The sequence below is a fragment of the Platichthys flesus genome, chromosome 14 (genome assembly GCF_949316205.1).
Source record: "Platichthys flesus chromosome 14, fPlaFle2.1, whole genome shotgun sequence".
In the NCBI taxonomy this organism is placed as follows: Eukaryota; Metazoa; Chordata; class Actinopteri; order Pleuronectiformes; family Pleuronectidae; genus Platichthys; species Platichthys flesus.
In genome coordinates this window covers 18822173-18846760 of record NC_084958.1, presented here as the reverse complement: position 1 = coordinate 18846760, position 24588 = coordinate 18822173, and the positions used below count along the sequence as shown (strand labels likewise).

The window sequence follows — 24588 nt, the reverse complement described above, 5'->3', positions numbered from 1 at the left end:
TAATAACATAATCATGGGCCTTGTTATGATATCCCAGGCTACTGGTGGGTACTGATGTAGAAGCTCAGTCAAGTGGCTTTATAACAAACCATGTACCAGAATTAATATTGATATGTTAATACAATTGTACAGCACCACAAACTGCGGCTTCTTCAAACTGTTGTATATATGCAGCACAATTATTCTAAAGGCTGAAGCTGACATGGTTTTATTAATTAATAATGGCTTGAATAGAATGAAGAGAACTTGCCAGTCTCTTTCTGTTTCAATGTCTAAAGGACATGAATCAAACTATTACATGCTGGTTATTTATGTAGAAGAGATATTAATACTTCAACATAAAGCAGGTTATCCAGAAGTTACATTTTAACCAAAACCCAGAGCACTTGAATGCGGTTTTACGATGTCCGAGCTCAGCAGTTTGCTCCTGAATGCACCACTCACTCACGCCAAAGCCCTGAGTTGGTACAGTCGGGAAACCTGGATTTGGACGTATTCAAATGAAACGACGTGGAAACAACGTGACGTTTGGTTTGTTGCTTTGTGGAAAATGACTTCGTTTAAAAACCTGTTTGTTAAAGTTTAAACACATCATGAATTCAACGCGTTGACATGTCTGCGTGTGCGTGGTGCTGAGTTATGCGCCACCCCGCAGCATTCCGGCAGTGGACTCGTCCGTCGCCAGGCCTCTGCAGTGGGGAGTTGTTCGGCGGACTCCGCAAGTTTTCCTTTACTTTACGTGTGATTTCGGTTCGTCTAAAAAAGAGGTAAAGTCGCCATTTTCAGGGAGAGATTACCTCTGCGTTCACCCGGCGTGTCGACGGACGGTACAGACAAAGTGTTGGGGCGCGGTACGCACCTTCACAGCGGAGGAGGGAAGGAGGAAGGCATCGGTGAGTCGGGACTGGCCGTGGCGGAGCTTGAGATGCCGACGTTGCGGGACAGCACCATGTCCCACCCCGGCGAGAACTCCCACCAAGTCCGGGTGAAAGCTTACTACAAAGGGTAAGCCCTTACACTGGTTTACCTCCAGCTTCTTCTTATTAATGTTTTTTTTGTTTAACAACCGACACCGTCGCGGGCTTCAGACGCGCTGGAAGGTGGGCACACCAGTTTGGCTAACGTTAGCACACTCAGCTAACAGCATGCTAATATCAGGTACCGGGTTTTTGGTGAACTTGACCAGGCCGACAGACAGGTGAAACTGTCCGTACACACAACCAACGCACAGCCCAACGCACTGTGTTACTTCTGGTGTGTGTAGCGAACTTGTTAAGAGCTTTAAACCCAGGCGAAACGAGTTGTTGTGCTAGCTAACAGCTGCTAGCAGTGGCCGCTAAGTCCAGTACCTGTCAGTCAACTAGCTCTCAGGTGGATCAGGTGAACAACTAAACCGGGTTGTTGTTTTTGTTATTGATTGACTACTTTTGGAAAGTTAACACTTGCGGAAAGATTCATGTTTTGTTTCATGTCGGGATGAACAGGAAATCAATTAAAGGCCAGTTCAAATCAGAGCATTGTTGCCAGCACTGGTAAATCAGGACAGGAAATCTATTTAAATATCATTGCTTCACTGTCATCAACCGTTTAAACATTATACAAATCCAAGAGGAGGGCCCTCATTTGCTTGTTTTGATCAACAAATACCCCAAAACTTAGACATACCTAAATGATCACAATACAGAATAGATACAATCAAATATTGTTAATCAAGGTACTTTTACTGTTTATACTTATTATATTAAATTGTTTTTACTGTCGAGAAGTTAATCCTTTAATTAAGCAGTGGTTTCGGCTCCAGGTGAACTCTCTGTGACACATAACCATGACCTAGTGTTTATATTACCAGTATCTGACTGGGGGGGATAATAACTGACTCAAAACCAGCATGACATCATCAACTATATATATCAGTGAACAGTCAATCATCGATCATCCTACTTGTCATTGAACTGTCAGTGCTTTGATATTCAGTCATACCAGATAAGAGTCAGTGATTACCATCCAGCCCAGAGTTGTTTTAGTTTCACACTTGGACGTGGTGCTGGAAATCATTGGTCATCCGCTTGTTTCCCCCGACACACCCTGTCCCAATGTCTCTCTGCTCGATAGAGCCAGCGATTGGAGCCCAGCCAACTTGAAAAACATGTAGTGCAAGTCACCTGGGCCATACCTGTCGTATTTCTCTCTGGCTCCGCGACACACCTCAGGAACTCTAATGTGTGTCAATCATTAGTTGTCGTCCTGCACAAGAAAACATGTGAAATATTTATGATGTCGCTGCTGAGGAATCTCAGCTATGTTGGCAAAAAGGAAAGCAAAGAAATAGGCTCAACGTTCAGGATGGATTAAGACAGGATGGCATCAATGTTGTTATAGTTTCCCTTCAGACGTTTGGAGGGGGACTTAGATGGGTTAGTAATGCCCTGAATCAATGTGTTAGATTGGTAGTGATGACTCAGGTAGTGGCCTCACGTTAGGTTTGCTTCGTCACTGTTTTTTTATAGTTGTAAAAAATACAACTTTATAACACATCTATAATGCATAATACATGCCACAGCCTCAAAAGCATGTTGGTGTTTATCGGTGTCTCCACAAACAGTGAATAACACTGAGAAAAAGAGGCTGGACGTTCACTGAGGGGATTGTCTTTGTGATTGTAGATCAAAGATTAAAAATATGATTTCACTAATCAGAACAATGAAGGTCTGATTCATTTGAATGGAAGTAATTGTTAACTGCAGCCCTAAACAGGTCATGTCCTCGGTTTTATTTTTTACTATTAAGATTCTTGATGACAGACAGGGGAGAACACATATTTTTTTTAAACATCCTTTCAATCTGAACAATTTGAAAATACCATATTTAATCAGACTGTTTAAATGGTTTTACTCCGTGAAATCTACCAATTCTATTTTCAGTACTTGTGCTATTTGTGAGTCCTTTCTTTTCTTTGTATGTGTCTGTTGTCTGTCAGAGCTCAGCTTTAGCAGACTGGTGTCAGCCTGTAGCAGTCCCAGTCTGTCACTGGCTCGTATTTATGTTGCTCCCAGTCAGACTGATAGTCAATAGAGAAGTGCGCTGACCACATGACCAGACAATAATAGTGATGCTGATACTATTCTGTGCTAGTAGATGGTGAAGAGATGTACGACTGAAACAAATGACTAATTTTAGAAAATGTTATGGATTTGAATGATTTGTCTTAGATGATGTTATGAGAAAATATGTTGTATAGATAAAAACCTAAAATATATCAATTTAAGATAGTGAAAAACCAAACATCACTTTTACTTCATTATTATTTTATTAATCTATACTTGTATAAATTGTAATAAAGCACCGTGACGTCTCTCTGACAACTGAAAACGCATTTTAAAGCAATACATTATTAAAACTAGGTATTACTTGTTTGCAATTTAGATTTTTTTTCTAGTTATTTTATGTTGTATGAAGAATTACATTTGGTCAAAATAGACCCTTCCTCAATACAAATGAAGCAGGAGTTTCACAGTGTATCTTCTGTGATGTTGATTAGGATTTTAACATCAGATTTGCCAATACGGACAAACACAAGGCTTCTTATGTGCCAAGTCAACTTCAGGATTCCTGTGTGAGGCATGTTGTTTGGCAGGAAAATGGGATTACACTGGCTCGACGGAGCAGCTCACTTATTTTCTTCTCTTAGAATGGATTTGCTCTTCCTTTTCAAAGACTCCGCCATTTACATCAGCACTGGAAGGGGTTGGCTTTGTTTAAAATACAGGAAGCATTCCTTATCCCGCCGTTTACTTTATCTCTGAAAGCCCCTCGAGCACTGACCACAATGTTGTACACACGTCTCCACTCCTAATTATAGTTACAGAGTGTCATTCGCTCTTAGCGGCCGCTCAGATGCATGTAATGTATTGCCTGCGTTGTGGTGTCTATATCGTTATAGTGTTTCCACACACATTTCTTTCGGTAGTTGGAGGAGTGACCTTCCCACATCAGCAGGGGTGCGTTTGATTGTTGCCTTTTGCTCAAGGCTTCCTCCTTTTATGCATGACAGTGGGATTTCATTCTGCAATCTGGACCAGTAGAGCTGCGAGTTGCAGTGCAGGTTTTTTGTATAGGTGGCTGTTTTGGTCAAACTTTTCCTATCAACGCTTGTCTGTGTTAGCATGTGATTCGTCTTCTCTGAGCTTGTGCATGTGGGTTATGTGAAGATGTAGCGTGAAGGTGTTGTGGGGGGCATGGCCGCGCTGACAGAGAGATGGATGGTGGTAGGTGCTCATGGAAGCCTGTAGAGGCACCCTGACCCTTCTTTCTGCTTGAGCACTCACCAGTAACGAATGGCTTCACGCTGGGCAGATGGGCTGCAGATTCCCACTCAAGGCAGTTAAGATGCCAGGGGCACAGCACCCCCTGCATTTCCTCCTCCTCCTCCTCCTCCTCCTCCTCCTCCTCCTCCTCCTGTTTCTTTTAATTTAGCTGTACTGTAAGACAGTATGGAGCGGAGGAATGCCAGGTCCATGAGGAATGTCACTTCCTCCCTGTTACTCAGCACTGATAAGCAGCTCAGTCCGTCTGTCTTAGTCACCCTGAGGAGTCCTACAGCTCGCTTTCATTTGTCACCACAGGTCACTCCTTTATGATTAAAAAGTTCCATTAAAGCTGAATCGCTTGTTTAATTTAATTTAAGTATTAACAAATGAATTGTCCAAATCAAAACATGAAATACTGTAATTTTCAACTCAGGTTGTGTCAGTTGAGTTCAGCCGATATTAGGCTTATGATAAAAAACTGTTTATCTATCTGCTGATTTATATTAAAATGGTAACGGTAAATATAGAAATGCCCATTAAGCTTATCAGAGAGTTCAAGATTATAATTTCAAAAAGCTTGTTGTTCTCTCCAGGTAATAAGGCAATTAGGCAACAACCAGAGGTAATTTGGTTAAATCAAGAAGTATTTTAACGATAAATTAAAGCGAGAAACTGTATTTTACAGAAGGGCTTCAACAAACGTTTTTTTTTAATTATTTATTAATCCTGTGATAAAAGTTTTGATCAAGCAAGGTCTGACAAACAACAGTCCAAAACCAGACATATTTGATTTAAGTTAACTGCAAACTGCTGAAGGTAACCACTCTTTATTTGAAGCTTTTATCAGCTATAAGTTTAAGTAACTGTCTATGTTAAGTAACTGTCTATGTTTAAAAAAATGAAATTTTATAAAAATGATTATTGGTAATGTTTAATCTATACAGTAAGTTTGTTCGATTAAACTTTGGTTTCAGAGAGTGAAAACGATTTTTCATTGAAGTTCTTTTTTCCACCCCTGCTCTCGATATATTTTTATCACTTCCTGTTTGTTCCTGAGCCTGTATCTGTGTCACAGTCGTTTGAGGCACCTGAGACGTGGCTTAACTTTAACTACAGCACAGAAACTGTGTTTAATGAAGACCCACGGCTCAGGTCCAGCTACATGTGACACAGTTAAAGTCACCTGCTGGCATTAATATGCTGCTTGGATCATCGAGAGACGTGGTTTGAGGCCTGACGTGTGTCTGTGGCTGTGTGTGTGTCTGTTCTGACTTTATCAGGGATTTAACAGGAAGTTGAGCTGCCGTGTTGGTCCTAGGGAAGAGATCAGACTGTAGGAGTGTTGTTGCCAGTCCCCTCCTCACAGGCATTGATTGACACCAGCAGGGTGGAGGTTGAGGGTGAGAATTGAGGGAGGACGGAGGAGTAGGCACCAGTCTGAGCTTTGCGTCAGTTTATTCTTGCTCAGAAAGCTTCCTTCATTCTGAGTGGAGTTTCAGACAATTTAATCCCAGCAGAGAGAAGGCTGCCCTCTTTTGATGCTCAACATTAATGAATCACTAGTCTAGTGTGTGTTCACTTGCTCCGAGCAAGGACTGGCCCCACAGTGACCTTATACACTTTACTCCGTCCTTGGACTTGGTCAGTAGATGGCCTCCAAGGTGTGCACTGTTAACTTCCTGCGTTGACATTTTATCATCTCGCTATCAAGCTTTCAGGTTGATGGAAATCTGGGTTCATCTTTGACGATGGCAGTAAAAGGAGTAAGGGGTGTTTGTCCTTGGGGAAGGGGTCACTCTCTTTGCTGCTGGGACAGCTATTACCCATCACCCCCTCTTTATTTCCATTATTTCCTGTCTGTTTCCTGTACTCTCCTCGTTTTTGCCTCCCCGCTAGTTTCCGATCCTGACGCCCAAGCTCAGACTCCTGTCGCCTGTAGAACTGTAAAAGCTCAAGTCCACCATCTCCATCCCCCACCTCGGGTCGTAAACACCACAGAGGCTGGCCATGAGGCTTCGAGCAGGCGACATCAATCCTGACACTGCTACGAAATGACAGCCAGATGATCCCGACCGCAGGGATCGTTGATCTTCGGTTTTCTCCTAATCCTGTGTCTCATCGTAGTGTTCGAGTGTTTGTGTTTACGTCTGTGTGAGCTGATGAGGCACTGAGTGATGTTCTTGTTGATTAAGGGCAGTCAGCCAAGTGCAAAGGATCCCCCCCCCCCCCCCCCCACAGTTTTTTAGTAATGGAGTGCAGTGATGGACAGTGAGCCTTTACAACAGCGGTCACAATTGCCTGTGATTAATTCTGTTTGTGTTTGTGTGTGTGTGTTGGTTTGTTTGTGTGTCTCTCTCTCCATCACTCTTTTTCCGTCTTTCCCGCTTTTTCTTTAATTCTCACACCCACATCATGGTGTACAGATGAATGCACACAAATGTGACAGACTGCGAGACTTTGACTCACACACAGCAGCGCTTGAGGGAGAAAATGACTCTTTCTCACACCTCGTTTATTTTTTTTTACTCTCAGTCTCCATCAAAAGTGAGTTTTCCTTTGACTCAATCAATACTAGGCAGGAAGTGACTTTTCTTTTTAACATGGAAAAATACAGATTAGTACCTTGATGATTAGTGGATTAATCAGTTATAAAATTAAATAAATTAACCTTTTCTCATTTTGACTTCTCACATGTGAGAATTTGCTGCTTTCTGATTATTTTAATTTTCATTATAATAATTTTTTGTTTTGGAAGGTAGTTTTCGACTAAATAATTTACAAATTAGAATCAGAATCAGAATGGGGATTTGCTGCCATTCTAGTCTGCAGATCGTATCAAGCTCAGGTTGTACAGAGGCTTTAAGCTTGGGAGGAAGAATACATCTTAAGGTTTTGGTAGGTGGTAGATTTTCTTTATTCTGTCACTGGATTACTATGTTATATCATGTCTATATAACAGTGAAATTGTATCTGGCTTTTCTGCAGGGACATCATGATTACTCATTTTGAACCATCCATCTCATACGAGGCTCTGTACGGGGAAGTGAAAGACATGTGCACCATGGACAACGACCAGCTCTTCACCATGAAGTGGATTGACGAAGAAGGTACGACGCCCTTTTCTCTCTTTCACCTTACAGGAAACATAAACATCATAAACAAAAAATTAAGTAGAAGATTACCCTTCAGCACAGCCACAAGCTGAGTTTGTGAGACTTTATTTGTGCCATGTGTTAACATACACGCTCGCATGAACGCACATCTCACTTCACTCAAAGGCTAAATTTTTTCGTCGGTGAAGGAATTGCTCAGGCCCCTCCACCCAATTTCCTTGTTGTCAGCCAGTTAGTCAGGCAGCAGTAATAGTGTCATTGGAAAGATGGAGCCGTCACTCCGCTCTGGATAAGGTCATTCTGCCCAAACTCATTAGACTCAGATCAGCTCCCACTGGTTGCCACCCATATACAGTCACTGCAGTCATAAGCCTGTCTGAGAAAGTAAAGCTGCTTGATGGGTGTGATGAAGTACTCTGAGTGGGAGGGACAGCTACCACAGACAGTTTTCCATAAGTGCTTGTTGTCGGGCGGATGACTGGACATTTCAACATTTCCAGACGACTACTTTCTCACGATTTCAAATCCTGGCACTTTTTATATTCATTTAACCTTGTAACTATATCCCTTTACCAGATGAAGGATTTTAGTCATTGGATGTCTGGATCTTAAGTTAGCAAAGAAACAAGCTGAGCAAACAGCCCCTCCTGACGTCCTGTGTCCACCTCAGAGAAACTGCTTTATTCAGTGTTTTAATCCCTTCTCCTGTTTGTTTTGGCAAAGAGAAGGACTCAGCACATGATTAAGCTCCTGTTAAAAATCTCCTGACTGATGAACACGGAAGGAATCCTAACCGACATTCAAGCCCCTAGAAATAAGCCGAGCTAACATTAGCAGCAGCCCTCCTTGATGTCCTTTGTCCACGTCCAACTGCTTCATTCTCCCTGCAATCATATTTGCACATCCTGTACAAGACATTATGCTCGTTCAGGTAGCCATGGATCCAAAATACTACCTTTAGTGTGTATAGTTGCCTCTCCATGTGTGTTACGCTCTACCTCAGTCGTCCGATGTATGATAAAGATTTATAAGATCTGTGTCTGAGAGGTATTTTAATTACTGACTTCATTTGACAAGAAAACCTTTTTGCAATTCCCTGTTTTTTTGCATCAGGTGGTCATAAAATGTAATCTGACCTTTGTCGAGGTCCCAAGTGTAGACAATCACAATGTGCCACTGCTGATAATGCACAAGCCATTACAATCTCTTATGTTTATATGGAACACACCCATTAAACATTCACAGTGCTGGTGGAAAAATGTTGAGTGAACTCTTTGATTTAAAACTGGTTCAACGCCTTCTAGCAGCGATAACCACAGCAGCAGTAAACACTGATCTAACCAGCACAACATTGAGGAGGACATTCAAACCATTTTTTCCCCCCACATAATTGAAGGTAATTTACTTTTCTTGCAACTGTAGATTGTTCACTGTATAAATATAACACTGGGTAATTAAAGGGAGACTATTTGAGATGGCAGCCCTGACTGCTGTCATCTCCTATGTTCCCACTCACACCTACACACTTTTACTTAACGTTTACTTAAAGTTCATGTATTGAAATGCATATCATGTCGTGCTCAACTGTATTACTCTGTATAACGATATCTCTTTATACTCACAACCTCTTTGCTCTGGGGGTTTTCAAATTACAGATCTTGTGCCACTTAATTTTCTCTAATTTGTTATTGGCTATCTTGTCATTCTTTGAATTCTGTAACCTGGTTACTGTGACTTTCTGCAGTAGCTGATCTCTTAAATGTTGTGTAAATGGGAAGCCTGGTTTACTCTAGCAGGGTTTAGGCTACACAAAACAAGCCTTTTATTTAAGTAATTGAGGGTTTTGTAAGAGCAAACTTTGTGTGAAGAAAGTAAACATTTCTCCTGATTCTCTGTCACCTGGTTTCTTGCATCTAAATGTGGTGAATAACATGCAGTGTGTGCTCCGCTGTTAGGTGACCCCTGCACAGTGTCGTCTCAGCTGGAGCTGGAGGAAGCGCTGCGTCTCTACGAAGTCAACAAAGACTCGGAGCTCATTATCCACGGTGAGCCTGCTGCTTCCCACACTGACTTTATTTATAACATAAAATGTACAGTTTGAGGTTTTGACTCACAGAATGTTCTTACGTACTTTTGCCAGTAAGACGTTGACTCAGTCCAGGTGTCTGGACAGTAAGAGGTCCAGATGAGAAGCCTTTTCATCAGTGACTCTTTGCTCTTCCCAGACAAGTTAAAAAGGAGGAGGAAAACTACTTAAAAAGTCCTGTAGAGAATACAAAAAACAGGCAACAGCTGCACTTACAATTAGCATGAAAGAAGGGCGATATCAGTTCGAAAACTGGTGTCATGCATCATCTCTCACGGCACTCTGGGGTGTACGGGTGTAATAATGAGCCTACACTGCTTGTTTTTTCCTTTTTCATTTCTGTCTGCGTTAACGTCTCGACACAGATGAATAGAAGCTCTGTCCAACAAAGATGCATCAAAACATTCGGTTAATGCTGCACTGACCCATGAAAACAACATCATTTCCTCTGTTGACATCTGTCACTGTGGCCTTGAGCTAGTTCACTTCCCTGTCTCAGCTTTGCTCGTTTGACAAATAGTTGTACAACTTCCTGAATAAGAGGTCAAGGCTAACTGTGTAGCTGTGTCTGTTGCTGTGTGTGTTGCTGTGTGCGTGTGCGCGTGTGTGTTTAATGTAAAGCTTGATTGACAGGCTGTGTGTGTGTTAGCATGTAACCTGGGGGTTGACAGAACTGGTGCTGCGTGGTTATTGTAAAGTTTTAATCACATCAGAGGTGAAAGGTCAAGAGTACAGTGAACGCTGGACGCCAGGGAGATGGCAAAGGATGAATAGAGGGTGGGAGGTGGAGGAGAGGATGTGATGGTGTGACGGTGCCGAGGGGGGTCGCTTCGTCTGCTCGTTAACAAGCTTGTCGGCTGGAGCTCATGCCTCGCCTATGACTCACCGTGCCCCTAGTCTAGCTTGATGCATCTCTGTCCTTTACACACTCACACACACAAAAGCAATTTTTACTGGCCTCTTAAGATTACTTATTTTCCTGATTATTAGTATCTTGCACGCAAATATGTTTGCAAGGTTCTTAAATCTGCATAAGTGAAGGTTATCATGAAGTTTGATGTAGACTTGTTTGCCGCATCAGAGTAAAGTGAATGTCCTCGTCACTCACTACACAGTCTCACATAGATCCTGTCAGACTCGACTGTCTCAAATATATTAAAGATCATAATACATACTTTCTTAATGTGACTGTGTCTGTTTCATTTTTTTCCTCTTCTCAGTGTTCCCATGTATACCAGAGAAAGCTGGCATGCCCTGTCCAGGAGAAGATAGTGAGTTTAACCTTTTACTTATTTAGTTTTACCAAATTTTTTACTGAATATCTTATTTGACCCTGAACAGACTTCATGTATTTATCATTCTGATCTATGAAAGTTCAACAACAGAAGATGGTGACAACACTAATAAAAGCTTCTTCTCCCAATGAAACCTGTTAATCTTTGACACGCCCGACATGAACATTACTTTAGCTTTACATTCCAGGAAACAAACTGACCATTCTGTTTGAACAAATACTTCCATTAACCTCTGCACACACAAAATCCCACAACGGTCTGTTTTTACTCTCTCCTCTGTTTAGAGTCTATATATCGGCGTGGAGCCCGACGCTGGAGGAAGCTTTACTATGCTAGTGGCCATGCCTTTCAGGCCAAACGCTTCAACAGGGTGAGACGTCACACTTAAATTTAGTATTTCACTGTTGCATTATAATGGAGAAAGTATCTAATGCATTATATGAAGATTTTTAAGCCTACGTTTGTGTTTTTAGACGACAATAAGACATCAATAAGCAACAACAAGCAGTGTGTATTTCTGTACCATGAGTATATGTGCCAGTTTGTGATTTTTCTCCTCCATCCGCCCTCCTGAGCAGCGAGCACATTGTGCCATCTGTACAGACAGAATCTGGGGTCTGGGTAGACAAGGCTACAAATGCATCAATTGCAAACTGCTGGTGCACAAGAAATGCCATAAGCTGGTGACACTGGAGTGCGGTCGACCGATGATCCAGGTGAGAGCTGTGACAAATTTCATAGTCATTAGCATGATGGTGTGAAGTGGCTGAATAATATTAGTGTCTCATACAGACACAGAAAGAGTGTATTCTCCTTTTCTGTGCTGATTTCACTAAATGGAGAATGTTGTTGTGTAGGAACCAATGATGCCGGGCCAGCAATCGAGTCAGTTAGACCAAACTGAACAGCCAGGTAATGCACACACAATGGAACGCACACACTCAAAAGGACTATTTCTATACATATTTTTTTCCAACATTCCCAGTTTCTCTGTGGCCACTTTGACCGATTTAGTAGGTTTAATATTTAAAAACTGACCACAAACATTTTAAATGATATGGTCTAACACAGCCAGAATAGCCACACATATTTATGAGCTAATGAGTATTTACAGCAACAGTACGAGGGAGCAAGGGATAAACAAAACTACATTGCTACACAGATAGAAGCTGTTAGTTGAACCAATTGTTAATGTCTCTCTTTTCATTGGATTTATTAAATATAAGTGAGAAATACTTTATCTTTCTCATTGTGAAGGATAAATCAACTAAGCTCAGGAGCTTGTGTAGCTTTGTTCTGCTCAGTCTATGAATTGTTCAGCTGCGATCAGGGTTTACCTATTTCACCAGAATTAAGTCAGGTGGGTTGGGGGCTGACTGGAATGAGAAAGCTTATATATATCGTTGTTGGTGTGGGAGCTGAAGCTTCTTCTAGATGCTCACAGGGCACCTGGGTAGTTGCTGGGTTACGATCATGGAACCATTGTGATAGAAGTATCTTTGCTTAAGCTTGTTGTTTTTTTTGCTGAAATTGACTTAAGTCATGATAAAATTCCAGCTAGTGGTGGTATGAGAAAACCCATTGTGTAAAGTGATCCATGAACAAGCATACACTCTCTGTATCTACAAAATGGAGCCACTCTATAATGTTTTTGTTATTTTTCCATATTCTGGTTTTGTTATAGGTTGGATACAAAAGGGTATTTTCTTGTCTTACTAAGCGGAGAGATATTACTCGGGCACCGCAAGGCTGTGAACAAAGCATCTGACTGTCTCTCACCTACTTTCTCTCCTTCTTGTCTCATCTCTCCTCAATTTCTTCTCCCTCCTGCCTCCCCCTCTCCTTTTGTCTGTCTGTCACGTTCTCCTCTCGTCTCACAGGCCCTCAGAATAAAGACTCCAGAGAAAGCTTGACTTACGATGGAGAAGAGAAAGAGGTGAGAGAAATCTTTTCCAACGCGATGTATGACTCACAGCCTGTCAACCTGTCATGTTGACTAGATGTATGTGTGTGTGTGTGTGTGTGTGTGTGTGTGTGTGTGTGTGTGTGTATGTGTGTATTTATAGAAATAGTTGCTGTTTGTGTGATAAGGAGAAAGAATAATATCACCTGTATTTGGATGCAGGTTTTTGTCTGCGTGTTTTGCTGTGACGTACATTTGGGTGATCCTTCTTCCACCTGCTGTAGAAGTGTGATACAGAGAGCATTCACGCTCAGGCACTTTTGCTGTGCTGTGGATATTGATTTCCTTTGGTGCAGCTAATAAAGTAACCTTTTATCAAGCTCTTAACACCAGAGACTGATTAATGGCCCAGGATGTAGTTTGGGGCTGGGGTGGGGGTTTGTTGAATGGAGCCGGAGTACTGAAGATGGATAAAGAATGCATCGAGTTGGACACAGATAGACGGAGATAAGAGAGAGCAAGCCAAATTATCTTATCTTCTGTTCCAAGTCTGACTCTGGGGAAGGCAGGTTGTCACGTGATGGGAGGTTAGATGGATCGCCAGTGGAAACACTTCACTACAGAACAGATTACAGGAGAGGAGGGAAGAGAGAGGAAGATGGGTGATGAAATGGTGAAGGTGTGGGATTGTAATACAGTGAGAGCCTCATCTAATGGAGGCAGCGTAATGGTGTTTAATAAAGACAAGAAAGCCATTACCAAGATTTATTTTCAAAAAGTGGTGCGGGGAGCAGTCTAAACCTAAATTACAAAATCACCCAAAGGAAATCACTGTCTCTCCCAAACCAAATCACCACTTCAATCAGATGTTCAATGAGCAAATTATGTAGAGAGAAATTTATGGATTTAAATGTTGCATGACAAACTGTCACTGAGTCTACTTTCTATTTATCATCTCACGGTCTTGCTTTTCCCCCCGTAACTGCCTCCCAGGCACGTAGCAGTAGAGACACGGGGAAATCGCCTTCAAGCCTGGGCCTGGCAGACTTCGATCTGCTGAGGGTGATCGGCAGAGGCAGCTACGCCAAGGTGTTGTTGGTGCAGCTGAAGAAGACTGAGCGCATCTACGCCATGAAGGTGGTCAAGAAGGAGCTGGTCAACGATGATGAGGTAAAGCCGAAAAGTTGTAAACTATGTTGATGCCTGACCTTTTAAGCAAAAGCCTTTTTAGACTACTGTTTACAACACAGTAAGTGGGTGTAAACAGTTTTTATTAAATGCAGGTAATCCCACTATAAAAGGTGATAAACAAATACACACACCTTCACAGCTATTTACACACCAGTACCCTGACGTTGAATGCGAGTCCTAATGTTGCACTGGAAAAGGTGCAGGGTCAGCATCTAGGCTGCTTACATAAAGAAGAAGAAGAAAAGAAATGTCAACATGGATGTCATGTTTCCATCACTGCCGATCAGAGCAAATAAAAACCTGACCCGGGATTGAATGCCGATGTTTTTGTTTCCCATTCCAAACAAAAGCCAGATGTTAGTGGTTGCCATTGTTTTTTTTTACCAGTTGAAAAAGGGACTATCTTGATGCAGGATGGTCCAGTGAGAGCAGTTCCCTCGCTTATGCGCAATGTGTGCACACAAGACATATATATAATTGATCTTGACAAAAAAAAAACTCAGATGATAAAAGAAAAGCTTCATTCACTTATATAGGTCAAAGTAGTTGCAATTCATTTTTTATTTAAGTGTCCCGCCAACTAATTACTTGAGCTTTAGATTATCTTGATTAATTAATGGCAGAACAAATGACTCATACATTGCATGTTGTGATTTGTTTACATCAGCTGTCTCCTTTGGAAAGATATTTATACACAGAAGCAATTTAAAAGTCTGTGCTGTGTGACAAAAACACAACACTTACATTTATTGAGATGAGAGGAAGTTAGTTAGTGATGCAGTCATCAGTCTTATGTCGCTGCCTTGTATAATTAATGTAATTAGCCAAATCAATGCGTGCTGTTACTCATAGCACAATGAACATTCGTCTCAAGTGATTGTGTCTTGTTAGAATCAGTTTGAGTTAAGTTGTCAGTCCTCTTCGAAGCCATCAGTCTTTCTAAGAAGGTACAGATAAACCATCATGTCATCATAAATTGATCTAGGTGAACACGCGTAGCAGCCTGCAGCAACGGGAGTAGTTAGCCTTGATTAGATGCACTTAGCGTGATTGACAAATTCACAAGTGCCTGTCGATCAATGTTGAAGTGTTCTGCTGTCCCTGCCCTGTCAGCGTGAGCAGCATCCGTGTCCAGACATCTTGTCAACCTGCCATCGATAGATGCCTGCTGCTGCCCCTTCTACCTGATCAGCCCTTTTGTCCTGCTGCTACCCGCCGCACACAAGCAAAGCTTCATGCTCTGTAGCATGGTCGATCGAGCTCGGTGCTTATTCAGATTTTATAAGTTCAAGGGTACGACGTCAGTAGGATCTATGATTTACATTTGGGTGCGTCTTTGTGTGTTTCTCTTTCAGGACATCGACTGGGTCCAGACAGAAAAGCACGTCTTTGAGCAGGCTTCTAATCATCCCTTCTTGGTGGGCCTCCACTCCTGTTTCCAGACAGAAAGCAGGTGATAGCATATTCCCCCCTTGTGGGAGTCACATGGTTTCTTCAAGGCTTCTGCAAGAATGTGGAAAAAGAATCAGATCTTCAATTAGACCTCAACCACATTCTTTGGGAATGTAAAAGAAGTGTTTGCCCAGTGAAATCCTACATTTCCACAAAAATGTCTACAAAACTACTCAAAACTACCATTAAATAACAGTCAACTCTCCCAAATCACATTAAAATGTATTTATTCATGTTACTGCCACTGAGTTTACGCTATAGTGGGATTATTTTTTGACAAATATTTATCATTTAACAAACACATGCTGTAACTTGAACATTTATTTTTTATTTAACATTGCTCATTAGGTGCTTACTGTAGACACTCAGTCATGAAAAGTAATTCCCGAATGTCACAGATGTGCTGAACTTTATCAGTGCATCACAAAACAATATGTATGAGTGGTTCAAAAAGACATAAAAGTGTTTTTCTTACCCACTGCTTCTGTGGTTTACAGAAACAGTACGCATTGTTAAGGTCAGTTATGAGTGTGGTTCTGGTTAAGATGACAGAAAAATACCCGTCAAGGCAAAACCCCTTGAAGACCTAATTTCAAAGCTCAGGCATTTATTTATGATGTATAACATTCTTGATTTATTATTAAGCAATGTTAAAGTCCAAGCTGTGGTTTGGCGACCAACCCACATACTGCGTCTGACTCTGTTGCTCCCCATAGTTCAGAGAGCTCAGAAAATCTAAAATTGTCCACTGGATTTACGGAAACGGCAACCTGCATCCAGCTAAAGAAATAAAGAATAGGATTCTCAGAATCAAAACCTCCTAAACAGTTACAGATTATTGATAATAGAAAGTCTTTTTCCTTAATAGAAAGACCGAATTTACATTTCATAGAAGACTGGATGCTGGGTCTCGGTCTTCTCCTGCTTTGCTCTGCCATGACGGTCTTCTTTAATGATTATTAAATAAATTACTATTTATGTATTCAAGTGAGAAACATTAACTGAGTCTTTCATTGTCGTTCTTCCACAGACTCTTCTTTGTTATTGAATATGTGAATGGTGGAGATCTCATGTTCCACATGCAGAGACAAAGGAAACTCCCAGAAGAACATGCCAGGTAGACTCACTAAAAAAGAATAACGCAGCTGTTATGGAAGGTCTTCAGACATATGTGATTTTGAAAAACTGTCCTTTCCCTTTCTCAGATTCTATTCAGCAGAGATTAGTCTCGCTCTCAACTACCTCCACGAGCGGGGAATCATCTACAGAGATCTGAAACTGGACAATGTGCTGCTGGACTCAGAGGGACACATCAAACTTACAGACTATGGCATGTGCAAGGTGCGGCTTACTGTGCAGTTTACCGGAGGCTCTCGTGATATCATAATGCACTTTGGATGAAAGCACCTGCAAAGCTGCACAAGTGTCGGTTAACAGCCCGCTGAGATGACATCTGATGATCTTTTTGTTTCTGCAGGAGGGCTTGAGACCAGGTGATACAACAAGCACTTTCTGTGGTACCCCTAATTACATCGCCCCTGAAATACTCCGAGGAGAGGATTACGGTGAGAATTACTAAACACAAGCACTTACCAGAAATGCTATCTGATGAGTTGCTGTAAAAGAGAATATTAGGCATTATGCAGGAACATCTGAGATGCTGTTTGCAGTTACGATTTTTTACGAGCAGCACCTGTGTTATTTGAAAGTCTTATTCTAACTAAAAAATATTGAGAACAATAAAACCTACAGGAACTACCAGAATAGAAAAATATAAACAAATAAACTAAGAAATAAAAAGTAATAATAGAAGCATAATGACATCCTCTGAATGAATGCTGACCTTATTATAAACAGTATATTACTCAAACAAACAAGATTGACATCTTACAGATTTTGAAGAATAAGGGCTAGGTGTTCAGTCAAATATCTTTCTACATCAGTACTGAGTGCTGCACACAACCGCTATTAATGTGAGACAATAAAAATAGAAAAAGAGCTCCCTGGTTACCCAACTTGGTATCGTAGCAACAAGTTCCACTGGTTGATGATCATACCAGTATCTTTGCATGTTATGCTAATCTTTCTACATGCAAGTACAGTGGTCCCTTTTCTTCAAACAACATTTTGACACAGTAGGAAATTCACAGGGGTAAAAATGAACAATTGCTGAACTCTTGTATATAGATGCTGTTTCATAATGTCAGTCACAATAGGATGCATCATATGTATGTGTGTATATTCCTAATTGATGAATTATTGTATTAGACCCACTATGGTTGACTGTTTAAAAGCTTGTCCCCTTATTTAAATCCTTACTCATGACTTATTTTTATGGATCAGTTTTAAATTAGTTTAACTTGCGTTTGTTGATATTTCTTTATATGGCCTAATTTTATCTTTTAATTGCTGTGAGTGTTAATTGTCTCTCTTCTTTCCTGCTCTCTCCAGGGTTCAGCGTGGACTGGTGGGCGTTGGGCGTGCTGATGTTTGAGATGATGGCGGGCCGGTCGCCCTTCGACATCGTTGGGAGCTCCGACAACCCGGACCAGAACACCGAAGACTACCTCTTCCAAGGTAACACATACACACTGGCGAGGTTTATAACCGGATGGAAAAAGCGGCTCTGTGGAAACATGTAACACCTTTGCATTGACACCTTTCTGATGGCCACTCCCGGTGCCAGGCATATACCATCTGTGACAGGGAAACGTGTGAATCATGTGTTTTTGTCTGGCGGACAAATATAGTCGCTATTTTCTTGTATCGTCCTGCAAGCCATGGACAGATGGAAATTAAAAGTTATCTCTTGACTGACTGTCTTTATTGAAAGGCTCCTTTATATACGTCCAACACGTCGATGTCCCACAGGATTTAGCTCATAACTGCAGCAGTGTCAGTGCTATACTGTCGTTTCAGCCTCAGGGGACCGTCTTTCTCACTCTCACCCCCCCCTTTCTCTCACCTCCTGCAGTAATATTGGAAAAACAGATCAGAATCCCACGCTCGTTGTCAGTCAAAGCCGCCAGCGTTCTCAAGGGATTTCTCAACAAGGTAAGCAGGGGTCAGACGGGCCTGAATCAAACCTAAACAGTGTTGGCTCCTGCCAACCCCTGAGAATCAAGAACATTATTCTGGCCTCAGATAGAGTCAGAGTGCCATCTCACTCTTTTACACACACACACACACACCTTGTCTCAATGTGGCTCTGGCACCTTTTCACCTGTCTTTAATAAAATAAAAATAAATTACTTTCCCACTCAACAAACTCCTCCTTCCCACCTGTCTTGGAAATCCTCTAATTTCTCACCTTCACCATCTTTTCTGACCCGTTGTCTGACTCGTCTGACACCACTATCAACATCCTCCTCCTCTCACCCACTCTCATTCTCTCCCTCAGGATCCTAAGGAGCGTCTAGGCTGTCACCCTCAGACAGGCTTCGCTGACATCATGGGACATCCGTTCTTCCGAAACGTCGATTGGGAGCTTGTGAGTCATTCTTTTTTTATTCTCTCACTCTCTCTCCACCTTCTCCTATTCTGGATTTGCCTCAGATTTCCCTTCTTATTTCTAATAGAGGAAGTCAGTACCACTGCTCCTCCGTTGCCAAACTGTTCGAGATCAATCCACATATCGATCTGGCAGAGAAAGAAAAACAGAAAACTGCTGCTAGACTTGGAGGTCAAATCTAAGTGCATGGGGTCACCCATCGCTCTCTATCCCCTGCCCTGAGGCTGGTAGATGCGTTCTAAGAGCTGAGGGTTTTTAGCGATGTGATGAGACTCGTGTCCTTGTGCAAAGCAAGCAGACAGACAGACAAACAAACAGGCCTGGCAGAGGACTGACAACAGCAGACATGCAGACTAACTAACAGACCAACTGAGACACAGATGGAAAAGTAATGAGTGTAGACAGATCAACAACTGACCATCGTCAAGACAGAAAAACTGAACTGAAAATGAAAGTGCTCATATTTATTTTTAGCATCAGACGGTGGTAAGACAACAACTCAATTAAAAAGTTTAATTTAAGTTTCTTTGTTAAGGAAGTAAGTTCCAGTTACTAGAAGTCGTGACTCATAGCTTTGCTCCCCGGTGTTGCATATTGCATTATTTCTTTGGATTTCTTAATCTGTAACAATAGCAGATATCAGGGGAATATCAGACACTAAATTACCTTTCGGTTCTGGTCCTCTCTGTATCGGATGCAGGTAAAACGCGCCCTTTGGTTTAAATTGAACGCTTATATAATATGGAATATTTTTATGACCCTCCCTCATGAAGTCAAAGCAACATTACAAATGCACCAATCATGTGGATGCACTGAAATAGACTCACAATAGTAACCTGTGTGTGATTACTTTGCTTAGAGCCATAGTGTCGTTCCGGAGCCACAGCAGGATGTCGGAAATGAACATTTGGGTGTGTGTGTGTTTACAGTAAATCGGATCAGATGATAAAACTCATAAAGACCTTTTGTTAATTGTCTCAAACAGCAATAAAAAATCAAACAGACCCAACGTGACTTTAATTAGCAGGCATCACTTCGAAGAAACTCGACGACAGAGTTATTTATGACGCTTCCTGTTCTCAGTCTCACAAATGAGTCACTTTATCATGTAAGAGGGAATGAAATTCCACTTTCATGACATCATGAATTGAAAAATTTAAATGGTGTCATAAAGTTTGTCTCGGTAGTTTCGGTGTGTTTGCAACACATTCTTCTGAGCTTGCAACTGGCAAATTATTTTCAGTATTGATTTATCTGTTATTTGTTTTTTTAAGTAGTTTAACAAAAGACAGAAAAAGTTCATTGCAACTTGCCAGAAGGTGACGGATCACAACAAAAGAGAATTTATTTATTTAATATAACTGAGAAAAGCCGAATTAATAATTACCTATCAAAATTACTTTTTATTTACTAATCATTTAGTCCATCACTCACAGCTGAAGTTTAAAATATGTATGATGGACAGACAGACCTACAGACAGACCTACAGACAGACCTACAGACAGTCAGACCGACCGACCGACCGAGCGAGCGACCTTCAGACAGACAGACGGAAAGAGAGAGAGACCCTCAGACAGACAGACGAACAGGGCTGCTTGCCAGGGATCACTATGACCACTTTTGTCCCTGTTTGGTCTGGAGCAGGGACCTGGCAGTAGGTCAGAGTGTCTGGAGGGATCGACTTACACCTCCCCAACCCCCACCATCCACTACACACACACACACACACAAACCCACACACACAAGAGAGAGTTTGTCCTTACTCCTGTTGACCTGCAGGGGGAGCAGATGTAGGCCTACTTGAGGAGTGATGCCTGGACATGTAATGAGAGGTTGATGGTGTTGGTCATTCAGCTGTATCCAGTATTTGTTTATGGAAACACACAACTTTGTACACAGTAAATATCATTATTACTTTAATTGATCTTCATCTTTTTCCCTGTCCAATTCTGTTTTACTGTAAATAATGTTGCTGTTTTAATAAACTAGACTAATTTCCCTTATTCGCTAATTTCGCTTATCTAAATAGCAACTATAGCTCTATAGTATTGCTCTACAGTGTAAATTATGTTAGTGATGTTTTTAAAGACCAAGATAGTTTGCTGTGTTCCCGTCTGATGTCTGTGTTGTTGTTTCAGCTGGAGCAGAAGCAGGTGGTCCCTCCATTCAAGCCCAACATCTCAGGGGAATTTGGACTGGACAACTTCGACGCCCAGTTCACCAACGAACCCATCCAGCTCACACCTGACGACGAGTGAGTTCCTCTTTCTCTCTCTCTCTCTCTCTCTCTCTCTCTCTTCCTCTGTAACATTTTTAATACAACACTTACTCATTTACATCTCCTTTTGTTCGTTTCAGTGACGTGGTCCGGAAGATCGATCAGTCTGAGTTCGAAGGCTTCGAGTACATCAACCCACTCCTGATGTCGGCGGAGGAGTGTGTGTGAGGGACGTGACGCCTGTGCTCAAACACACCACCCACACACACACACCCACACACACAAACACACACTCGTGCACACGTTACATGGTGTCTCAGTGTCTTCAAGCTGCATGGATACAAGACAAATGGACGACGTCAACCTTCTGTTTGAGAGCTCCACATGCACAGTAGAACGCTTATTTGCCAAAACAAGTCTCTCACTCTGCCATTTGTAACCACTTGCCCTTAAGTCTACCTTCTTTCTTAATTATTTTTATATCATGTAAATCTGCACTGATATCAATTTTCTCATCGGGGCTTCTTTGTCAGTAGCCAGCGAGGCTACAATGATCTTCCAAGGTTGCTGTACACCGGGGTTAGAGGGACGAGGCACAGCCCCTGAGAGATGAACTGAGCATCCTCTCCTAACAGCTGTTGGGTTGTTTTCAATGCACATTTTATCTGTGTACATATATAAATATATATGAAACTACTATTGAGGATTAACTTTAAGCCACAGTCGGACAAAACTGACAACTTAATCGTCATTTTGCATTTGGTTTGGTCCCAACACCCCTTGTGTAGAGGAAACGGAAAAGAATCATGACATTAGCATTTAGAAAAAAAAAAAAAAAAAAAGATAAAAAATCTATATATTTTTCTCATGTTTTATTTAACAACATAGCGGCCGTTATATATGTTGTTCCGAGTGTTAAGCGAACCAAAAACAAGGTTCAGGCTTTGTTGTTTAGATGAATGCTCAACATCAGGAGAATAGAGGGAGTCTGATTCGAGTCCCTTCTCCTCGAATGAAGGAACTTACAGAGCAGTATCCGACTAACACTAATACTGAGTTCATACTCTCCAAACTGTGAATGAAAGAGCTCACGGTGACGCCAGGACTCGGGTCGCACACGACACCTGAACGCTGGTGCACAGGTCGAGTTCAGCTGTGCGGACCACACGTTAAATATACATTCTCACAGGACCAAAAAGAAAAAGAGCGTTTTTCTGAAAAATTGCTGGTACATATTAGAAGGTACAGTATATATATATATGAACGATGTGCTGTCCGAAGTCATAGAATTTATATATTCTTTTTTTTTTTTTTGGCTCATTTTTAATACTATGCCTTTCTGAGCGTTACGGTCTGTTCTCTTTTTTGTACTCCATTCCATGTTTGTCTTTTTATTGTAAATCAAAAACACTATGTGATAGTTGGAACACGCTCGCTGACACGGTGCGGGTATGGTCCTTAAATGTGGCTCGAAAACCGTTACCTGTGTCTGCTCTGCTCCATTTTTACCATGTATACCCCACAGCTCATTAGACATTTTGTCAAGCCGCTTTAAAGCATATAAAAGCTCTGCAGAGCCGACGACACTAAGAGACGGTGCAGGAACCTCCAGACTCTCCTCCTTCTTGGAAAGTGGTGACAGGAGGAACTCGCTCATCTGTTAATCATGTTACTTCGGCTTTATTGTTACTTTTTTGTGAATCAGATTTAATTTTGATTGTTTTTTTTTGTATCACTACATTGATTCCAAAATGTTACTGGGTGAACCCGATGGAAACACTATTTGTTGTATTTGTTGTTCTGGAGGTGTTTACCACCCACAGGACTCTACTGAACTTTATTATTAGTGTGCAAAGAAAAACAACACTGATGGTAAAATAAACATTTTATTTCTCTCCTTGTGGTGATAAGTGATTGTGTCGTTCATGTGAGGTAGAAATCCACCAAATCATGTGACAGGAATCATTATGGCATTTGAAAGATGAGCGTATATAACAGGCAAGGAAGATCCTGTAAGAAGAAGTGCATTATGGGAAGAGAAGGATCCAGTGTTGGGATATCTCCAATACCTCTTCTGATTCTGACAAAGATGTAAAAATATAATTAAAATATTAACAGAAATAAGAGTAGCTGGTGAATATGTCTCTAGCATTGTCAATTACTGTGATAAGATCCGATCAATGCTAACATGTATTAGTCTCTTTGTTGGTCACTGTAATAATTATAATAAGAATTCAACCAATCTGTCCATCACGAGTGGCCAAACATTAACCAGGTTATAAGCTTTACTGCTCAAGTCTTTACTTAATGAGCCTTTATCATCATGGTGGAGTTTGATTAACTCCCATTGGTGTTGGATGATTAGCTAAAGAGGCTAAATACATCCTACCTCAGGTTACCTTACCTTGCTTGGGATTAGCACCAGTAGTGTGTCTGTATTGTGAGGGGACATGAGTGAAGTGGACACATGCCTCACAGGGAACTGCTCTACCTGTCACCACCACTAAAAAACACAAGGCAAACGCATGCCTGTCTGTAATAACTTCAGTGGCGTGATAGTTTAACTGCTGAGGCCTGAACCCTCGTCTGGAGGGAGGTTTGTTAAGCCTGAGCTTTTCCACCCCAGCTGCCCATGTCTCCGCTGGTCACGTGACCTGGCCTGGCTTTCAGAGAGGCCCTCGGCGTTAGCACGGGGGTGAAAAGGTCGTCGACACGGTAGCTCTCCAATCCGCCCTGGCGCACAGTGCTGAGCGCTGCGAGGTGGCAAAAAAAAGGATCATGGAAATGTTGATGTATCAAAAATAATAAAAAGGATTGATTGGAGAGCTGCGGTATCGCACACAATGGGGGATGTAAACCCATTGTGTGAGGATTTTCTTTCATGCCCTGTTCAACGAAAACTGAACCATTGTATATTGTCTCATTTGAGCTTGATTTAGTGGAAAATTACTCCCCTTGTACGACTGCAAGACTCAAACAGCGGTGCCGCATTCAGGACGAGGACAAATACCTTTGCATAATTCTGTATTCCCATGGCGGCGTGTTTGACACTGTTCCTGTGCCCTATCTGTTGGAGAGTGGGGGTACGCCTCCCCAGGCACGGTGGCTCGCACGTCACCCTGTGGAAGACTCGTGGAAGACTAACCTTGTATAATTAATGATGTAAAACGGAGGAGGATCAGAAGGAACATCCTGTTTTAATTGCTGTTATCTTGTTGGGTGTTTTACTCCGTCCCTGAAGGGATTAATTAGGCAGCAGAAGAATCGTACTTGGTGCTAAATGCAATCCCTTAGTAAAACACACATTGCAATTTAAGGTGCATCCAGTGTTCGACTTGGCTCGGCGTGCACGCCATCGCGCCGCATTTACTGGAGCTCCTGGCTGCAGGACGGAGGTAATGAGATGTTCTGAGTGATTCCCAGCATCGCTACTTAAATATACGTGTTCCACCCTCCTCCCTGTAAGTGAGCTGCAAATTGGTGTGTGCTACTTCAGTGAGTGTAATAATATT

At 41.7% G+C, this 24588-nt stretch overlaps 1 protein-coding gene across 1 annotated transcript; it reads left to right on the top strand.

Moving 5' to 3' along the window:
- The first annotated feature begins 661 nt into the window (after positions 1-661).
- prkci (protein kinase C, iota) lies at positions 662-22973 on the top strand. Its single transcript, XM_062405322.1, has 18 exons — positions 662-1005; positions 7293-7414; positions 9376-9465; positions 10727-10777; positions 11086-11171; positions 11380-11517; positions 11659-11713; positions 12682-12737; positions 13698-13874; positions 15251-15348; positions 16378-16464; positions 16553-16688; positions 16825-16912; positions 17799-17924; positions 18322-18401; positions 18748-18837; positions 20997-21112; positions 21217-22973. Exons 1-18 carry the CDS (start codon positions 926-928, stop codon positions 21302-21304), a joined length of 1764 nt encoding a protein of 587 aa, XP_062261306.1. The 5' UTR covers positions 662-925; the 3' UTR covers positions 21305-22973.
- Positions 22974-24588: the final 1615 nt, after the last annotated feature.